This window comes from Anarhichas minor, unplaced genomic scaffold (assembly GCF_050575085.1).
Source record: "Anarhichas minor isolate MPS153535 unplaced genomic scaffold, ASM5057508v1 ptg000058l, whole genome shotgun sequence".
Classification (NCBI taxonomy): domain Eukaryota; kingdom Metazoa; phylum Chordata; class Actinopteri; order Perciformes; family Anarhichadidae; genus Anarhichas; species Anarhichas minor.
Window position 1 is genome coordinate 3,606,462 of NW_027466504.1, and position 21,938 is coordinate 3,628,399.

A 21,938-nucleotide genomic window follows, 5' to 3' on the forward strand; every position below is an offset into this window, starting at 1 on the left:
GTTAGTTTCTGCTGTAAACATGTAACATGGGGGTCTATGGGGACTGACTTGCTTTTGGAGCCAACCTCCAGTGGTCGTTTGAGGTACTGCATTTTTGGGCATTTCAGCGTGAGCTTCATTTGTCAGCACCGGAGGTTGCCGATAGGTGCCAACAAGAACTAGTGGCTCAGTCTATACTTCGGGCACCCCCCTGCTTGTTCTTCTGCTTCTTGTCCTTCTTTAAAAAAAACGCACATTTAGATCTCTGTGACTCACTACTCGAGTTTCCTGCATTCGTTGCAGCTGCTCGTGGAGCTTCTCGGGGAAATGGCGAATCGGAGAGTGTCAGAGAGAGAGAGAGAGAGAGAGCGAGAGAGAGAGAGAGTGTCAGAGAGAGAGAGAGAGCAACAGAGTTAGTTTAAAGCAGTTTGCGGGTGTGTGACTGAGGGCTGAACAGCTGCGCATGTCTGACTTACTGACTCATGGCGGGGTGTTTAGACACACACACACACGCGCACACACACACGGTAGAGGGCTGACATACCAGAGGTGCCCCACCCCTTACATTCCACTTCATTATCCTCCTCTTCCTTTTCTTCTGCTCCACCTCTTCTCTTCTTCAGTCACTCTTTTATCTCTTTTTCACCCCCCATCTATCTTCTCATCCTCCCTCCACTCTTTACCCCCCCCCCCCCCTGTCAAAGTTCACAGGCCCAGAACCATCCTACACCCCATGAGCCATGTCTAGATATGAACACGCCAGAAGAAGAAGAAGAGCAGATGATTGAGCGGAATGAGCGGAGTAGATAAAGCGCAGCAGAGGAGGAGTACCGCTCTCCGAAATGCCCCCCCCGGCCGTCCCCCAAGGTCACCGTGACTTCACTGCGCTGCCGTCAGCTGTCTTGCGAACAACTGTCTCAAAACTAGCTTGTTTTTCTCCTAATGGTTTCGCGTGAGGTAAATATAGCTCAAGGTTTAGGCAAAGGAGCAACCAGCTCAATCTCCCAACCTACAGTTTTGAAGGTCAGAGATTTTGAGACTGAAGCTCACAAAAGATCTTTTCGTCAATAGTCATTGCGTTTGTATTGGACAGGAAGTAAAATATGACAAGTATAGTGATATTAAATGTTACTGTGTCTATGTAGTTCCGTGAAATCAAATAAAAATTAGAATAACTTCAGTGCGACATCAAAAGAAGTGTGTAAATAAATGATATCAGAGGCTGACAACGCCAACCAAAAAGACTGACTTTAACAAAAGTCTAATATTATTTTATCCATACATGTAATTCCATTTGGGGCGATCTGATCTATGAAAAGCACATTTCTCAAAATAAACCCTTCTCTGCCTTTGCCCCGCAGCACAAAACTATCACCAGACAACCCGACACAAAACCGAGAACCAACACAGACCGGCTGAACGGTTTCTGTCGTACTTTGAAACATCTACGAGATCAGGCCCACGCAGCTTAGAAGAGAAGAGTGGCTGCCTGTGTTTTTTACATTTTACATTAAAAGATGATGATGCCTTCAGGGAGCTGGGCCTTTGTAGTAAAAAATAATAATACAAAGCAAAGAAAAGGAGATTATTAAGAACAAAACAGTGAGTTTTCATATATATGCATGAATGAAAAGTATAAATCGAATCACACATTGCATTTAGAGGGGAGGTGTGTGTTGGCCCGCGAACACACACCAGACATGTGGGTCGAGCGCGTTACTCCAGGAGCTGGCTGTTTACGAGTGTGTGCTGTGCAGTAGTGCAGTGCTGGGTGGACGGACTCTGCAGTGATGTTATGCTCCTGTAACCGGAGACGCTGGTTTCCAATGCCTGAGCTGCTCGTCCACCCTCCCCCTCGCCTCCACGTCGGGGCTATTTCGGGTTCTCTGGATGCTCGGAGTACGGACGCGCTGCGCCGCTGCAGGTGGATGTGATGACACGGATTCAGCTCGGCATTCGCTCGTGCGTCCTCGCTGTAATGCATCCGGCTTTGCACACGAGAACGACACTGTCCAACTCGCTTCTGTGTGTGTGTATCTCTCTCACACTCACACACACACACAATGCAGAACTAGTAAACACATTCCAGACAAAACCCAGAGGAAGAGACGTTCGCCTGACCAGACCCACTACGCTCAATAGCAGCTACGCTTCCACACACAACTTAAGATACACCATGACGATAGCTACTACTACTACTACTACTACTGTTTCCACCTCAGCTTTTAAAATTGCTACAATTAGACCGTGGTCATCAAGACTCTCCAGCAATTGTTCCTCATTCCTCTTTTGCACGGGCACCCTAACACAGGAAAATACAACACGCGTGTCTTCTTCTCAAGCAGAATGTGACTGTCTGTGGTACTCAAGTGACACCATTAATCCATTCAAGACGTATCACTGAACGAGGTTCCGTTCACACTTGTGGTTTAAACGTTGACATACTGATAGGTTTGGTAAAAGGTAAAAAAAGGTCAATTAAATATTAACGGTCAATCATTTGTTTTTATTTTATCTCGAGTGGCTGTGTGACTTTTATTCTTACCATATCGTCATGAATATTTACCATCATCGGAAGTGTTTTTTTTTTCTCGATTCCCAATGAGAATAATCTGGCTCTGATGCAGCCGCTGTGTCATTGGTCACCACTTTGTAGTCTCACTCAACGTAAACTTCCAGTGACTCATAATATCGGGGAGGACGGAGGAAAACCAAACCGCTGCGTCATGTTATTTTATTTAGTTATATATTTATGTTGGGCTCAGTGCTGCTTCGCATACTGTACGTCTCATGTTCCCAATTTGTGTATGTAGGGAGGTCTTACATGGGTTTCGGATTTCTTAATTTTTTCTCTCTATTATTTATTCTTAATAAATCTTTTAATTTCAATATCTTTAAACAATCAATGCAGGTCCTGGATGGGAATGAACCTTGTAACTAGAAGCCTCTTTGTGAGTGGACAGTCTCTCTCTCTCTCCTTCGTTGATGGATGCACTAGGGCTGGGCGGTATACCGGTTTTAATTTCCCGCATGAAATGAATTCTTCATATACCGTCATACACCCAGAAAACAACTTCCGAAACAACTTCTGTCGCTCTTCAACAGGCAGCAAAATATATTTTTCGCTGCTGAGAGCACCACGGTCGGAGCTAATTCTCTTAACTGTATTGAGAGGGAACCCTAGTCATGGTTATACCTTTATAACAACAATTAACAACCCACAACTAACGCTCTTTAACAGGGCAAAACACCACGACACTACAGTTTGTGACACATAAACAATTTGTAACACTAATAATTGTACATTTATAAAATTTCACCGCTGAACTGCATGCTGGGTACAGCTCGCTAACAACAATCTGCTAACAGCTGGGAGAGGATCTGTCGCTCCAGTAACGTTACATTAAAGAACAGAAAAGAGCGATGCAGGATGAACAAAGACTGAACAACAAAAGGTATTTTGGTTAGACACATATGCACCGCTGATTACCGTGTAATATGTGTGGTATTTGTTATAAATGTATGTTGGTACATAGAGGGTGATAAGAAGCTGTACATGGAGGGGCTTAGGACCCAGGGGAATGTAGGTGAAGGAAACAGGAAGTGACAGAACGGAAGACACACCACACAAACAGCTGTTCACCGCTCGCTGGCTGGTTGGCCGGCCGGTTCTTTTCGGCGTTAATTAATTAATGCTTTAACGCGGAAAAAAATAATACCGTGATATACTGTGAAACCGCCAGAATCTTACAAAATACCGTGATATGCATTTTTGGTCATACCGCCCAGCCCTAGGATGCACTAAAGAAAAGGTCAAAAAGGAGCATTTATGTTACTGAAAATGTATTTATATTGCAAATATCGGTTATTGGCCTCCTTGTTTGCTAATAATCTGTATTGTTATCTATCGATCCTTACTGGTGTTGGCTACAGAAAGTTGTCAAATAGCCTAAGAATAAGCTGAAAGAAAGCCCTAAACTAATCTTGAAAACACATTTATTTTGACATTGCTGAAGAATCTTCACGAGTGTTTTCTGTGGAACAACAACGAGGGAGGAGGGCAGATGGTAGAGGGGAGCCATAACCAGATAAATAAGTCAATCATGCGGCTGGAAACAATGTCTGTGTGTGCTCTCCCTTGTAGTGATCATAAAAACTCACATGACAGAGGTCAGCTCGGTATCAGACCGGGAATTCACTACGCTCTCTTACGTAATGACGGACCTGGTTACAAAACAGCACGAGTTCCCGCTGCACCACACGCAGCCCCCCGTCAACAGAGAGACACCGGTGTGAGCGCTGATGATGCTTTTAATTCATTCTGTGAGCAATAAATGCATTGCAATCCTATTGTTTTTATTTTGACTGAATTTCTTTCTGTACTTGATTTCTTTAAAGTGAAAGTTTTGGGTATGTAGAGTTAAGAAATTAATCACACACAGCAAGTCACTGACTTTCAAACCCTTGTTTTCCTGACTCATATTAAAGTTACCAATTAATTTGGGTACATATTGTTTTTGGGTGAGGGTTGTGGACAGAATGGAATTAGAAACACCTCTCACTATAAAGCAACACAATTCAACAGCACCACAAACCGCAGCGACCATAAATGATTGAGTCATTTGGGTCGGCTGTGTTTTACCAAGGTGTACCTAATGTTCAACCAAACTTCTGCACAGTGCATTGAACACTGTGAGGCCATCATAACAGAGAGCCCTGTGCTGAAATGCCCAAGTCTTTGGGACTGAAGGGACTATGTTGCTTAAAGGGACACACTGCTGTTTTGCAAAAATGTACCAGCATGCATTGCTTTTTTTGCAGAACTGCATGGTAAGTCAGTTCATGTATGACACATACATGCACAATAGGTGCATCTCAAGTTTCTGGTCATTAGTGTATTCGGGCACAAACTCACTCACTCCCTCCCTCCCTCCCTCCCTCCCTCACACACACACACACACACACACACACACACACACACACACACACACACACACACACACACACACACACACACACACACACACACACACACACACACACACACACACACACACACACACACACACACACACACACACACACACACACACACACACACACACACACACACACACTTAAGTCTATAAATAAGAGGCAGAAGAAGAGAGCAGATTTAGGTCAGCAGACGTGTCTACATGCTGCTCCACTCTTTCCACCAAGCCTCTACGGAGGACGGGGGTGGGGGTGGGGGTGGGGGGGCACAGCTTGACACTTATAAATCTCCAGCGTCAATATGCCTGGTCACCCAGTGTACGGTAGTATCCGCCTCATTACTGCAGTATCTGCCTTATTACTGCAGCATGCACCTCATCACAGCAGTGCCGGCCCTATCACCACGGTGCCCACCTTGCTACGGCAGCACCGGCAGCACTGCTGCAAGTGTCATAATTTTTTTTTTTTACTGCATGCAGCCCGCTTACTACTTAGGCATAATCCTCGTGAATGCAGTACAAGCCTTATTACTGCACTTGAAGCTTTGCCGCTGCACCGTGAGCCGCTGCACCGTGATCATTATTACGAGTTAGAGGTATTCGGCAACTGAAGGTATGCAATGTTAGAGTGCATCCATTCCTCATGGGGTAGCCGCAGGAACACGACCTGTTACTGTAAATTCAAGCTTTAGAGATTGACAATAAAAGCCCGCAGCAGTCATCATGTCCAATACATTTTCATATCAAGCCTTTTAAATAAATGCATGTTAAGATACAGTATGTGTTAAAGGTGATTTTGTTATAGTTCCGATCAGCTCATTGTTGATGTATTGACTTAGAAAGAACAGGCTGGGAGGAAGTGCAAGGGATTTGTAAGGGTGCTAAAAAACTAAATCAGGGAGTGCATCTTAAAACTTAAGGCCCACTATTTTCCCCCTATGTTGTTTAAGAAGTAAAGTGTTGTGTTATGCTCTCTTACTGGGAATATTCCTGTAAATGAAACAGTTGTTTTTTTAAATATACATTGGACACTAACTGGAGTCTGTGGACTTCCTGAGAGGGTACCGCACTCAGCAAAAACTAGGCTCTCCTCTCCCCACCGGGGTTATCTGCTCATCTACAGTATAGGCAGAGGCAGCTGTGCAACTCTGCATCACATCTGGCTACCCAGGTTCAGCTCCGATGTGAGTCTAGACAAAGTAAGAACCTCTGAGGTGACTATGTGGGCAGCTCTGTGGGTCACAGCGGGGGGCGGTGCACAAGAGGCCCATCCACTCAAAGCAACAGCTGCACCGACTGAAGACAGTCCCCAACACTAGAAACCTTGAGTCACTTCGCCTTCCACTGCTTAAAGCACAGCTCCCTACGTCACGGCAGGCTCACAGGTGTACAAGAACATGCTTCACGAGGAAGGCTGTACCGTGAGTGTGCTCGGTAGTGGCCTCTGTGTAATGACGAAGTCCATCTTCTTTAAAGGCTGTTGTTGACAAAAGCGTTGACCACAAGTCGTTGTTTAACAAGCCGTTATAACTGGCCAAAATACGTTTTCAATTCATGCCGTTTAACATATAGGACCATTGATACAAATGTAGGTCATTTTTATATAATTTGGTAATTACCTAAAGAAAAAAATATAGAATAGCCCAGCTTGTGTGGAATTATTAGCTTAACTAGCGTTAGCGTATGTGCTAATGGCTATTTGGGGAAACACTCAATGTATTTTACGCAAAAAAAAAAAAAAAAAAAGTTTAGTTTAGCAGACTTTTTTTCCGTTATGATAAACTGGAAAGTGACGGCCGCTTCCTCAGCTTTGTTAACGGGAATGAGTTCTCGACAGAAAGACACAAGAGGGTCACGTATTACCGGTTATTATCAATTTAAAACGAAAACTTTTTTCACCCAGACCCCGTCACCCACAGCACTGATACACCTCCACCGTGGTCTATTATTCCTAAGAACACCGCCGCTCCGTAATGTACTTCCTCGGCGTGTTTTATTTCGCTCTATTAAGGAAATAGAAACGGTGTCTTACCGCGTCCAGGTCCGCCGGAGTTCGAAAGAGAAACATGGAGGGTATTTAAACGGTCCCGTCGGCTACCGAGGAACAAGCCGTCCTCGCTCCCCGAGACTCTGTCACACAATGGCGCTGATAGGAGGAGAAGACTGCCTCCGCTCACGGGAGCGCTTGCTGCCTTCACGAGCCGTCGGACACACTCGCAATGTAAACTGCACGTGCGTTTATGTGCCGCAAAAGGTGTTATTTGAAGCATAACGAGGCATTAGTTAATCAGAGCGACACACGAGACACAAAGTTAAACACAGGGGAAACCGGTGTTCGATGCTTTGCAGATATAAAATATGACTTTTAGTGAACATAAATGTGATATTTAAAGGACAGAAGGCAAAGCGATGTGGCAACTAGAGGTCAGTTGGATGAATTTCACTATCATGTAACTGTTAATTAAAAAATAATAAAATATACATTTTCAGTAAGGGATACACTTTAAGATGGTATAATCGCTTGTGCAGCTGCCTCCCTAAGTTGTTCTCCGTCATATTTGAACATATTTAATTCAGATAAATACGGACATCAACAGAGAGCATTTAGCCTAGAATTAATAAATGTATAGATACACATGTACTTTACTAAAAACATCAACCATACTCCCGAGGTCACTCTTAATGTCAGAGCGGCATGATAACTGCCATGACAGGGTCCATGTTGTTAGGGCGGGTAAGTTTACGAGGAGCACGTGAAGGCAGCAGGAGAAGCTGAAACCGAGCAGCTGCCCCGATAAGTGGCGTCCTCAACTTTGCTCCGCCCACACATGCACACACACACACACACACACGCGCGCGCGCGCGTGCGCAGTATGCTATATAACGTTTTATCGCTTTCTCTCAGTATAAAATATGTAATTACGTCGTAACACCTTTTGAAACGCTGGATACATGCCCTACCATTACTGTCATAATACTATGTTTTTAATTTTCTAGTATGTTATCAGAGATTTTTTATTAGTATCTGCTGTGGTTTGACTTGGACTGAGAACTTGGATCCATTAATTTATTCTTTTATTGACACAAGAATGGATGAGTGGTCACTGAGATGAGCACTGGACCAATGGTGCCGTTTGGCCGGTGAGAGATGCCCGTCCTGCCCCAGCAGCAGATGGCAGGGAGATGTCCGGTAAACTCAAACAAAACCCAGCAGAGTCTGCTCCAGACGGACAAAAAACATGGTGGAGCAGGGCAGAAAATGGGCATCGTGGACCATTTGTGTCCCTGCTGCCCCCTGCTGCACACTCAACCCAGTTGTGCACTGATACGGTCACAATCACAATACGAGTCCCCATATTTTGCCAGACCTGTTCTCAGGACATGTTTTGATCAACCTGATGTCACAAGTATTTACACTTACTGGAGTCCAGTGTTTACAGGACTGGACTGTTGGCACAGAATCATTCAGTTTCTCCAGTTGTCAGTGTGGTAAACAGCATTTAGGTCTGTCACTCTCCACTGTAACGACGCGGTCAAACCAGGAAATGGCACAACAAAAGTCTGGCTGGTCTCATCCAGCATTCGTAGCTATACCTACGAAAAATATTGTGCCGTTATTCCTAGATATCCAACGAAATGATCTTGTATGTTATCCACGTAATCATGGACGAACAAGTATATAGACTGCAAAAGCCCACTCAGGGCGGGTTGATGTGTCCAACAAACAGTGACATTTCAGCCAGAGTTGCCCGAGTGAAACGAGAAGTCAACGTTGATTTATTTGTCACGTAGCTTACGTAATATAGTTACGACACTTACATGGTTATTTTAACCCAAATAACAATCTTTTCCTCAACCTAACCAAGTAGTTGCATTGCCTAAACCTAAATAAGTAGTTTTGTTGCCTAAACCTAACCAAGTGGTCTTGTTGCCTAAACCTAACTAAGTGGTTGTGTTGCCTAAACCTAAATAAGTGGTTTTGTTGCCTAAACCTAAGTTAGTATTTCTCTATATTTTCTTAAACCTAACCAAGTAGTTTTGTTGCCTAAACCTAACTTTGTTGCCTAAACCTAACTAAGTGGTCTTGTTGCCTAGACCTAACCAAGTAGTTGCATTGCCTAAACCTAACTAAGAAGTTTCGTTGCCTAAACCTAACTAAGTGGTGTTGTTGCCTAAACCTAAATAAGTGGTCTTGTTGCCTAAACCTAACTTAGTATTTCTCTATATTTTCTTAAACCTAACCAAGTAGTTTTGTTGCTAGAACCAAACTTAAGTTGTTTCCTGCGAAGACGGAAGATTATTTTGCAAAGACTGTATACATTTAACGAGCGGAAATTGACACATGTTGCTGGTTTTCGTAGGAAAACTCACAAAAAATGAGGAGCGACTTAAGATATCAAACCAACCAATACTGGTGCGACCGTTATGATGTGCCGTTAGTCATCATTGGCTGAAGGTCGCAACACATAAACACGTCCATCAGTGGACTGCATGACATGTAGGAGATTTCTTTTTAATAAAAGGATAAACTGACTCAGTCTAATCGGTGCATACAGAAATGCTTGTGGAAATTGCTGTACTAATAATAAAAGACGGGGATATTCTGTTATGCTCAATATATCTGCATCATGCAAAAAGCCTGAATGAAACCTCAGCTGGAGTACAGCTAACGGGCGGGTTAGCTCAGTGCGTGCGCGCACGCTGAGCTTTTGTGGTGAATGGAGATCTGATTTAAGTCCTGCGTTCATCTCTCTGGACTCCCGAGTTGACTCATGAATGCTGAGCAGCGAGGAGGGATGGCTCTAAATAAAGATTTCAGGTCAAAAACAGGAAATGGCTCAGTGAGCAGGGAGGGCAGGGCCATAGCAACACCAACTGGAGAGCTGCACCCACCACATCCCTCCCTCCCTCTCTCCATCTATCTGTATTTATTTCTCCCTCGCTCTTCTTTTATTTCCCTCTCTGTGCAAAATCTGCCCGTTCCTTGTCTCCCCTGCCTTTCTGCTGTTGCTTCATCCCTATTCTTCTCTCTTTTTCTGCAGTTTTCTTCCATGTATTTCATTTTTTCTGAGGTGCTGATTTTAATTCAGTGACTATCAGAAAGAGAATTGCTAAAAAGCACAGTTCAAAAGGTTTAACAGTTTAAGCATTGAAACCATAATGAAAGGCTTACGTCATCCGAATAATATCACAGAGAACACGTCATGCTACATGTTATGTGTCACTATCAGTGTGAACCTTACTCATGGTGAGTTCACTGGTCCCACTCACCGCTCCGGCCCAGCTACATCGTCGCTTCCACCCATCGCTGTGTTGCACCTTTGGGTGGTAACGCGCAGGATTACGGCAGTCACCGGAATTAGTTCGCCGACCGTCATGTTCCATTTATACTCACTGTGACAGCACGCAGGCATTTTTTTACATCATCAGGGTCTATAAATTGACACGGTGACACACACACAGCTGGAATGATTGATTCATAGCCTGCGCGTTATCCATCAGTTATGTGATCGATGAGTCCTCTGTCTTAGTAATAAAGGAATTACTACACACTACTATTAGCCTGTTATTGACTCTATGAAGGAATTAATACATGCAATAGCACTTGGCTAGTAGCTTGCAGTAGCTTAGTAATCCATTACTATTACTTTTACAACTACTGTTTCTGTTACTGCAATACCGACCACCACCATAACAACTTGTATTACTACGACAGTAAAGACACCTACTACGAACACTTCTACTACTACTTAAACAATTACAGGTACTGCTTATCATTACTGTTGCTAATACTGCTACTACTACTGCTGTATTATGTAAACAAAGTCACCACTGGTTTCTCACAACATGGGTTTGAAGTAGCGTCTACATAAACCTAAGGCCATGTCCACACTACTCCGTTTCCATTTGAAAACGCATATGTTTTGCTACGTTTACACTGAGCGTCCACACTACGCCGGAGTTTTCAAGCACCGAAGACGGATAAGTTTGAAAACTTCGGGTTGCGTTTTCGTGTGGACGGTCGAAAACGGATACATTTAGAAACGATGACGCCCACACCCGCGTTCGCTACTTGATTGGTTCTTAGCAGTCATGACGTGTCCTTCCCTGATTCTTCCCACTCCTATCACGTGACCCTTACCCGGAAGCTCACAAACAACAACATTGATTACCGATCGACTACCAGGTTAATTTAACATGGACAACTGATTACAGGCGTTGCTGACCTTGTTGTCTTTACTAGCAGCTGTTGTTCAGTTAAAGTCTGCATTATTACGGAGGAAGCAGCTGTTATTGGAGCGATTAGCGAGCGGCGTGACCAGCGGCGTTATCAGACCTACGGAGCGGACGTCTGAAGTCACGGTTAGCAGCTTTAGGGAGGGTGATGGACACAAAACGGAGGACTTTCCTTTTTTTATTAATGCTTATTTTGTTTTGCACATCTATTGTGAAGTCCGCAGATAAAATGTAAAGGAACAAAAGCAGTAAATGCTATTCAGTAGGACAGATAGTTAAGCCACCAGCAGAGCTACGAGTGAGAACAGACAACAACGAAACTGGGAGGAAAAGAGTGAGAGACGTGTGTTGACCACATTTATGGACCCATAATCTAGTAAACCTTTATGAGTAAGTGTTGATTTTAAAGTAAATTTGATATGTGAGAGAGATATAGAGCAAGACCTGCAGCGTTGTAACTAAATAAAATAAAACTTCTAAAACTTTCCACGAACTGTGTTTGTTTGAGTTCATAGAGGAAGATTTTAGAGAAGATCTTAAGTATCAAACACGACCCTTCATTATTAAAGACTACTTTATTACTCGTATTTCTTTTAACTAAGCAACCAATCTACTTCCTGTTTACATCGACACCCACGCGCATGCCCAGTGTACATGAAGAGTCACGTGATATTAGTTTTCAGGCGTTGTAGTCTGGACGGAGATAATTTCGAAAACGATGCTGAAATGCTGTGTGGACGGAGATAGTTTTTGTTTAAAAACGGAGTAGTGTGGATGTAGCCTAAGTCTCCTAAAAGTGACGCTCCCATACGACGAAACTGCACTGTGAATTACGTTTCCAGGTAAAGTATTTTGATGTGGCTTATGCTTGCTTTTGACGTATTTAATAAGTTTCAAATGAGTCCGCGGAATTCTGCGTCGAGAGGAGGTCGAGGTGGTGGATGGGTCAGAAAACATAGGGCTTTGCACCCAGGAGTAGTGCTACCCAAATAGTAGTATTGTTGCAGAATCCTAACCAAGTACTTTTGTTGCATTTTTGTTTTGTTTCAATTCTGTAGTCATTTTAAGCAAAATATTATGTTTTTTACTAAACCTAACTAAGTTGTGTTGCCTAAATCTTTAAAAAAGTAGTTTTGTTATGTTTTGTGTTTTGTTTTTTCTTTACGGGTTTGAAACGGTTTATAACTACGACCGTTCGGTCGTAAATACGTTTCGAAAATACGTTTCCCTCGTAACGTAATTGAGTCAGTTTGGTTGTATGGGAACGTAATTTTGTAGGAGACAGGGTTGACAAAAAAAGACACATTTTTATAAAATAGGGACATCGCGTCATTAAGGTAATTTATTTCCCATTCCATAACTCTAACCATCAGAACTACATGCCTAACCCAAGCCGTAGTGTAACATTCTTCTTAAAAACGTCCTCCAGAGCACTGGATTAAGTGAATGTCCAGTCCAGTCGTCCAGAAAAGAAATGTTGGCATTTTACATTCCTGGAAACCATTCATATGTTGAATGTCGACATGTTTGCATTCGGTCAAAGGACTTGATCAACGAGCGTCGCGGAAAACAAGTGACTTAGTAGCCGTTATCAAACGACCGATATTGAAAGTTAGTTGGTGGATGGGTCATAAAATACACAGGACTTTCACTCAGTTGACCGCTGTTGGTGTCCTATGTAAAACCAAAAGTAAACGATGTCTTTATGCCTGTTGTCACGCTGTAACGCTTGTTGCATAAGAAAATTTGCTCAGGACATCGTTATTATTCTATGCTTGAAAGGTTGTTGCGGTTGTTACGTCATGTAGTTAGGTTACATAGTTACCTTGATAAGTTACCTTGTTAAGTTACGTTGTCACATTACGTTGTTCGATTTTAGTCTAATTTTGTTGCCAAAAACTAATCAATCCTCTTAAAGCATTAACCACGTTCATTTTTGAATGCGTGACACAAGGCCTCAATCTAATGCCAAAAACATTCGCAACTTTCTTCTAGATTTGTTTGGAGAAGAGTGTCAAAGAAAATTTTCATTCTTTTTATTTTGAGTCAAATTTGGAAACTAAATATGCAAAAGTGAAGTGCACAGGCGGTGCAATTTCCCCTTTGATGATATATAATTTAAAAATTTTGAGTGAGTACTATATACAATGTACACACAATACACAAACTTTTGATATTTGGCTTAACATTTTTGTTTTTGCAAAACCTAGTGGAAACATCCATGAGCGCCGGCAGATTGGGAGAGGGTGTGTGAAGAGGACCAGAGAATATTATAAATACTATTAGACATGGGCGTGGCAACACAGAGGGAGAGGGGGAGACAGGGAGGAAAGGAGGGAGGGGAAGGGCTCCACACCAAAAACACCCATCTGCTTTCTTTCTCATTCTCTTTCCCTCTCTCTTTGTCTCCACCTCCTCCTATTATCTCTCTTTGTCTCTCTGCCAGTCTCTTTTTATCAGTCATTGTGTGCCATTCCCCCCTCTACACCCTCTACGCACACAGGGTGGTTTATCCTTGACACTGCATGATATATTCATGATTAGTGCCCCAATGTTGTACAATACAACTTGAATTGATATAAACACAAAGCAAAGTGGAATCTCTCCGTTCATCTGCCCCCTCACAACCATCTTCCTTTATTCTCATTACGTTGAGACTTCAATCTTGTTAAGTGCCTTGACCCATGTACTTCAAAAGGGGAAGTAGAAGTGACCAAAGTAAGTTGGCTTCCTGTGGTGCTGCCATGTTAGTCGAATATTCTCCCAAAATGTAGTCGTGTTGCCTTGACTCTGTACTTTTACTAGTGGTTTCTTGTGATGATGGGGATCTAAGCATTTACACTCATATTACTGTGACACTCAACAGCTGCTTTACCGAATGTATGTCGTATGGGAGTGATCATGAGGCAAACTGTGGGATCACTAAGTCACTTTGTAGCAGACTTAATAAACTGCGAGTAGTTTAGCTTTGGAAATCATGGTTCATAACACATTTTACGAACCGCACTGGAGTCCATTTGGAGGCGGACCTTATTTGGTCCTCATTGGTGTTTCGATTGACAGCTTTCACACCAGCCCAAACACACTGTACCAGGGTTCATTTCAGACCAACGGAACAAGTTAGGCCAAGTTCACAATACTTTCCAAGTCGTCAGATTGCTGCACTGTTTGCACTACACAACTTGCTGTCTGGTCATTTTCATTCTACACGACTGACTGGCAACAAGGCGTCATACGCAAGGTCTTTTAATTAACCAGGAGGAATCCCTGATGAGTGTGTGTCACATTTTGTCACGGAAAACACACCGAAGTGATGGGAGTTGTGTCCACATATTATAAAATTGTTGTCTTAAGATGATCAGGATTTATCGATAAGTAGCTTGTACATCATGATCTATCATTTATTCCAATTATCTTTGGGATAACAATTTGAAATTTGAAAAAACAACGGTCAATTAAGTTGTGATCTCAAGTAAGCAGTTTACTTAAAGGACATGAGATAATTCATCATGAGATAACTGGTCTCAGAAATTTATCAGCAACCACCGCTGCTTCACAGGCTCATTACGAAATGGATCGTTCGTGACTCCAAACAATGTCGCACTTGCTTTAATTAAAGCTAGTTGGACCAGCTACTCAACATCACTTTCATTCACTGCCCTTAATAAACCTTTGCGTGCAACAGTATATGCTTGGGAAAGTTGTGCAATGGTGTCCGAGTTCATGCTCAGCTGTGGTTGGATAACGGAGCGTATCTCATAGTTAACCTCACGATTTCACAGCTTCCCCATTTGGCATGCAGTGTCATTAAATCGACACATCTCAGGTTGCTGTGAATGCAGACACGAAGCTCATTGCAGCACATCTACGGCAGTTAAATTTTCTTCCTTTTATACTGTATCCTCAAAAGGTCATGTAGATTTTGCTACGTTTTGGTTCTACTGTGTACTGTGCCAGCAAAACCCAAAGCCATTTGTACATGTTCTAGCCATAGAAATAGAGTAGGACTAGAACGGATATCCCCATTAAAATCAACGTAGCAGGAAGTCAGAGTGGCGGCCATATTTGCTGTGTCCATTGCGACTGTTGTAGCAGGCTAACTTCCGTGTAAACTAAACCAAAAATATAACAACTTAATGCTTCATCCACACACTCTGGTCACAGCGTAGGAAAGCTCACTGCTATTGCCAGATGACTGCCCTCTTTGTTTGGCTAATTTTCTGTAACCAGTGTAGTATTAAAGCATGGTGGACAGCTGGCTAGGTTGTTAGCTAGCTAGCTTACTTCTGCCATGCTTTAATGCTACCCTAGTTACAGAAAAAAAGCCAAACAGCGGGCGGGTGCCTTTGGGGTCTAACGGTCCCTTCGCCTCACTCCCTGCCGCTCCGGAGGACAAGCTACCTAGCTAAGCTAAATAGCCAACCATCCGTCTCTGGAGCTGAGTCCGCCCTCTTCTTTTACAGCGCCACTGATGTGTGTTGTCACCATACCAACAAACAGCAATTGCTATTTTCTTTGTACGAGTTAAATATCCGTGGAAAACAGTTAAATGTCCCTTCTAATATTCTACTTCTATGTTTCTAGCCCTATGCTCAGACGGTTGTATCAATCCACACCTGAAAATAGTTCCCAAGACATTTACAATTTTCTTCTGTTGTAATACCATTTGTTAAAAAAAAGGCAGTGCCCAGCCATTTTAGGAAATTATTTAGCCATTCGAAAAATATTTTTGAGCAATTTAAAAAAATCGTAGTCTTCCTTGGAACCAATCTACTTGGGGCTGAGAGTCAGCGTCAAGGTAGGAAAGTTAGAATTCCACATTGTTGGTTTGGTCTTGGGGTTTTGTCGACAAAAAACAAAACTTAGAAATAACACAACCACTGTATAAACAAAATCATTATTTTCCTCCTCCAATTGCATAACCTAAAGAATTTAGGGAGATAGGTCTATAAATAGAGACTAGCTAAGGCACTCCAAACAAAACATTTCATCACTGCAGGAAGAGGGCTTGTGCCTGGACTAAGAACATGGGCGACCCAGACAGAAAGACAGAGAGAGAGAGAGAGAGAGCAGGAGGGAGGTGTGTTTACTCATGACTGTGACACCGCGAGTGTCAGGTGACTTACAGGAAAGAGGTTGTTTCTCTCTCTCTCTCTCTCTCTCTCTCTCTCTCTCTCTCTCTCTCTCTCTCTCTCTCTCTCTCTCTCTCTCTCTCTCTCTCTCTCTCTCTCTCTCTCTCTCTCTCTCTCTATGTCCGTTTGGCTGTTTTCCTTGTTTCATAACTTCTTTCTATTTGCGGACTTTACTGGAATGTTGTTCGACAGACCAATCAGTGTAAAATGTCAAAAACAAGCAAGAGGCAATGCATCCAAATCACAATAGATGATTTGTTTTGAAAGCAGCCGCCGAAAAAAAAAGTTTTAAAGTTGAATACATGATGTTGCAAATCAGTTAAGCCAGTCATGAAGAAAGTATGAGCAACTGTGATAACCACCTTTCGACATACAGTAGAGTACTGTTTTCATGGCTTTTGGTTCGAGGCTGTGTGAAAACTTGTACTCTTTAATGTGTGTGTGTGTGTGTGTGTGTGTGTGTGTGTGTGTGTGTGTGTGTGTGTGTGTGTGTGTGAACCCATCCACAGCAAACTGGTGAGCATGACACATTCCAGCAGGACAACTCACCAATAGTCCAGCAGTAGATGGGACACTGATACCTCTGTCCACTGGGGGAAAAAAAACTCAACAAAAACACATTGATGGCTGAGAATTCAGTTCCCACCATTTAACTTTTTTTTCCTGCAGTTTGGGTCACAAGTTAGCTGGAGTGGAGGAAGTGGTGGTGGTAATAATACTGGAAGTGACGGTAGTGGTGTCTTTAGCCGTAAAGGTGACAGTCATAGCGATGGAAAGAGTAATAGTAGTTGGAGTACTCGTAACATGTGTGTATGTGTGCATTTGTCTCCTCCCGCATGCCGTCACTGTCTTGCTTCTAACAAAACATTCTGCACCTTTTTTTTTTTTTTTTTTTTTGCAAAGTGCACTTCAAGTCAAACTGCGGTGAAAACTCTGTGGAGGGAGATACCGGAGCTGAAAAACAGGAAGGTCATTAATCTTCGAGAGAAAGCAAGCCGACTCACAAGTCACGGCACAAGGAAGCAGCCACAGCGGTTCAGCTTCAGAGACCAGCAGCCAGCGACTACAGTTCATCTGGTTATCCATCTTTCTTTTCTACGTTTTTTTCTTTTACGAAGCCTTCTCTCCCTTCTGTTTTTCTTATTATATTATTTTATCAGGAATAAAGTCAGAACAATGTGCAAAAAGTAGGAAATGAAATGCAAAAGCAAAGAAAACTGTCTGATAGATTGAAACTTGAATTACCGCCTCACGGTTGTATGCCTCCACCAACCAGTCGAGTTGCAGCTTATGTCCATGTCCGTCCAAAATTTCATCTCTTCATCATTTTATCCGATTCGACAACTGTGTGAAATTGTCATAATTAGTATATGAATTGTTGAGTTATGGCCAGAAACGTGTTTTGCGAGGTCACAGTGACCTTTGACCGCCAAATTCTAATCAGTTCATGCCAAATTTGAAGAAATATACTCGAGGGGTTCCTCAGCTATATGGTTCACGAGAAAGGGAGGGACGGACGGACGGACGGACCGACAGACGGACGGACCAACAACCCCAAAACATAATGGATTGGAAGATCCCTTTCACTTCCCCCAAACAGAAACCACATTGGACCATAACACACCGGGCCCTGATTTCAATAAGATTTCATATCTGACATCATCTCTTATCTGAGACATCACCATGTAAGGACGTCCACACTAAAGATGACATTCAAAAAAACAGTTTTAACTCCTTTGGCCTTTCATCCACACAAAGATTGGATACGGTCTTTTCAAAGTAAACTTTCATCTTCACAGGAAACTCAGTTAGGTTCAGGCAACAACACTACTTGGTTAGCTTTCGGAAAGGATCGTGAAATACTTAGTAAGGTTTAGGAAAAGATCGTCCTTTGGGTTAAAATAACTACGAAAGTACTGTTACTGGAGTACGCAAGTTACGTTTGCATTTTATTATATGATCTTTTTATGACGGATTTCGTCTCTATGAACTTCTTGATAGCCTTTTCAAATAGCTTTTCTCTCATCCCATTTCTTCAGGCTCTAGAAGACATTTTTGTCAAGCTCCACCCAATTTTGAATCGCACATTAAAATAAATTCATCTCGGTATGGAATCTTTTCTTCAACGTGCATTTTGATCTATTTTCAACAAACTATTTCCGTATGAGAAATGTTTTCATGCTCGCATTATGGGCCTTTGGTGCCATGATACTACCATTATGATTCCTTGATCTGATTGAGTTATGCCATTCTGCAGTGTGACCTGATTGGTCCATGGGGCTCCACCAACCTAATTAAGACATGTTCTACTACTGTCTTGTAAAGTAACCTGACAAAGGTCTAGGTACCGAAACATTGCCACTAAACATCTCTGAATGAAAGTTGTTTTTTTAGTTCTATAATATTGATAGTAATCTGATTACAGTAATCCAATTACATGCACGGTAATCTATTACTTCTCCCCCCCCTGCTGGCGTCCTCCTACGCCAGACCAGACTGGCTGAGTCAGCTCCGCTGCTCTATCACGATTCAGCCCGACATTCGTTCAGCCCCCCCCCCCCCCCCCCCCCCCCCTCACTTTCCTTCACGAGTCTCTTCCTTCACTCTGAGCTGCGTTCAAAACTTCCTCACCCCTCTGCCTTCGCCCTCACGCTCTCTCTCTCTGTTCCATCCGATTGCTGTTGATCCCTCCCTCTGTCTCTTTGCAATGAGGTTTAAACAGCTCTGCCTTGCTTTTCTCCTCTCATTTCTCCCCCCCCCCCCTGCTGGCTGCCTTCAGGGTAGCAGAAGGGAAGTGAATGGCTTCAGCCCTCCCAGCTGGTCCCATCACCCGGCAACCCAGAGCAAAACAAAGGAACACACACACACACACACACACACACACACACACACACACACACACACACACACACACACACACACACACACACACACACGGCTACGATGAGGCAGGCAATGCGCACACACAGACGGGTTTGCCGGCAGATGAGTAGATGCATGCTCTTAGACATATGCAGACAGATATGTAGATGAATGCACGCGCATACACACACACACACACGTACCCCCACCTTTGCCCCCCCGAAACTCACATCCATAAACATAGCCAGCCAGCCGTCCCCTGCAGACTCCCACCCATCGCGCCCTTCTCCCCTCCCAGCACCCTCTCTCCAGACACCCAGTCCTTTGTCCACACTCCTCTCACACACACAACAAATAATATATATATATATATATATATGTATATACTGTATATTTGGGGAAAACATGTGTTGGTCCAGAAAAGAAGTCGACACAAAGCGGAGAGTAAGTGCACCGTTTTATGTTCAGGGTGCACATACATGTAAGTAAAAACTGAGCACCGAAACAGAGCTTCCATTGTTATTTTAAATATTGTTAACTAGCCTGTAGCAAACCTCAGGAAATATGCATGGTTGTTTGTGCAACTTAAATAACCTGTGTTATATATCATCAGTACGTGATGGTCATTTTGTGATAAAAGTCCTCTGACTGCTGTAACTATTTATTTCCCCAAGACCTGCTTCTTCTGTCGCGTTTTTCCAAAGTTTTGAAGAACGCTTTTGACAGACCTCAGCTGAAAGTGGGTACGAGGCAACCGACACAGTATAGTCTGTCAAAATACATTTTCAGAATCCAGGGAAATGACCAGAAATCTCAGTGGCTTAGTTGTTAATTGGTAAATGACCAGAGCTGGATTAACACAATAGGCTGCACTGGGGCAAAACGGCAGAGGCCCTATTGTCTATACAACACATCGAAAATATAAACTGAAATAATAAAGATTTTAAACCAGCGTCAGAGGGATAACGTTATAGTAGTTATTATGGTCTATAATGAGCATACAATATTAACAAACAAATCTGCTGTTTTTCACAAACTAATTGCTACTTAGTGAATCTGGAGGCCCCGAGTGGGCCGAGGGTCCGGGCCGTGTGCACACTTTAGAAGGCCATGAGCGGAATTACGTCGGCCTCACAATAAAGCTCCAGACTGCAAACTCCAGTGGGATGGAAGAGGTGACAGTAAACAGAAAATGGGGCTGAACTTTCGCTTTGCAATGCAGCACGTCCAGCTTCAGCAGTAGAAGAAGAACTACATGGGGGGGGGGGGGGTTCTCCCTGCAGACATAATCACATAGATTCTTGTATGATGGTAATACAGTTTGTTCTGTGAAATTGTGTGTAAAAACAGCTTTTTATCTGCTCAATCTCGTTTGTGTCAGCTTGGATTTCAAAAAATGTGGTTCTGCCGAATTCTCTGGACCCGCCCTCACTCTGACGTCACAGGCAAGAGGTCTGTTACGAATGTTAACTAGGGTTGGGCAATTGGACGAATATATCGGGTATCGGCAAACTGCCGATGTACTCGGTGTGCCGCACACGTGCCTGCACAAATATATTGGCAATCGCCAGATGTTAGTCAGGCGGGACATTCTTTACACATCAACCAATCTTAAGGTTAACTACCTGAAGTGCAATGTCTCTACCCAGGCACTTCTCACCTCTTGAGATCCACACAAATCACTAGGGTGACGTATTTTTCATTCAAGACAGCGAATCTCGTGGTAAGGCAACAAGTTTGCCGCTACAAGTGTTGACTGTGGAGTTTTTGAGATCTGATTTCCATGCACCTCGTTAATAGGTGAGATTGGACCAGAAATCCCTTATGACACTTGACCGGATTCAGCTTGCCGAATCATATCGGTTGTGGCGTGAGAGGAGGAACTGGTTCCTTTATCACTTTCACTGGCTTCGATCAGGCGGAAACCTCCGGTTCTGATGAGTGAAGCCAATGCGGAAGTGTCTTTAAATTTGTATTCTCTCTACTGTCCAGCAGGGGGCGACTCCTCCGGTTGCAAAAAGAAGTCTGGTTGTATAGAAGTCTATGAGAAAATGACTCGACTTCTCTCTTGATTTATTACCTCAGTAAACATTGTAAACATGAGTTTATGGTCTCAATCTCTAGTTTCAAGTCTTCTTCAATACAGCATGATGTCCATTTAGTAGATTATGGTCCATATAATGTCAAATAGATCATAAAGCAGGGTATGCTTTAGGGCGGGCTTACTGTGATTGACAGGTCGCTGCTGCTACAAGATTCTGTATTTCGTGTTTCCATTTTTTCATTTGCAGCTGTAATGTCCGATGCATGAACACCCAAACAAACACAGAGGTCCTGATGATTTGAGACAGGACAAAAATGGAGCAGCTATTGTGCAAGGAAATAAAATGTGTCTTTGTAAAAATCAGAGGGAAAGCAGTTGGAGCAGGTCAATGACTGGAGGGCAAAAAAATAAATAAGCCAGACTACTAAATATTTAGTTAAATTTTCTCCTTCGGCACGGTGATTGTGAGCCAAACCAAACCTGGAAGAAAAAAATGCTTTGCTTCCCAGCTCTTTCAGCTAGAGACTAGCGACTAGAGACAACTAGAGAGAGAAGTGAGATTTTCTGGAAATAACACATGGTGGAAAACCTGAGAATGCTTCTGCCGGCTCTAGGAACACAACAAAGAATAGGATGGAAAAATCTAGGAAACGTGATCTGAACTGAAACCAGTCCAGACTCATCTGGTCCCATCCTTTCTAAGCACGCCAC

General features: G+C 43.0%; 1 protein-coding gene across 6 annotated transcripts in view; it reads right to left on the bottom strand.

Annotated features, from left to right (window-relative positions):
• LOC142933260 (SERTA domain-containing protein 2-like) overlaps positions 1–21,938 on the bottom strand; it is a 38,746-nt gene that overhangs the window by 6,940 nt on the left and 9,868 nt on the right. Inside the window, exon 3 of one of the 6 annotated variants that reach the window (XM_076077412.1) lies at positions 10,224–17,665. The exons of 2 other annotated variants lie outside the window; for them this stretch is intronic. In XM_076077412.1, coding sequence (XP_075933527.1) covers positions 10,224–10,366 — 143 coding nt within the window. In that variant the 5' untranslated portion in view covers positions 10,367–17,665. Of the gene's footprint in view, positions 1–6,984; positions 7,413–10,223; positions 18,877–21,938 lie in introns of those variants that run through there. 3 more of the 6 variants (XM_076077413.1, XM_076077411.1, XM_076077414.1) reach the window with 3 other exon arrangements.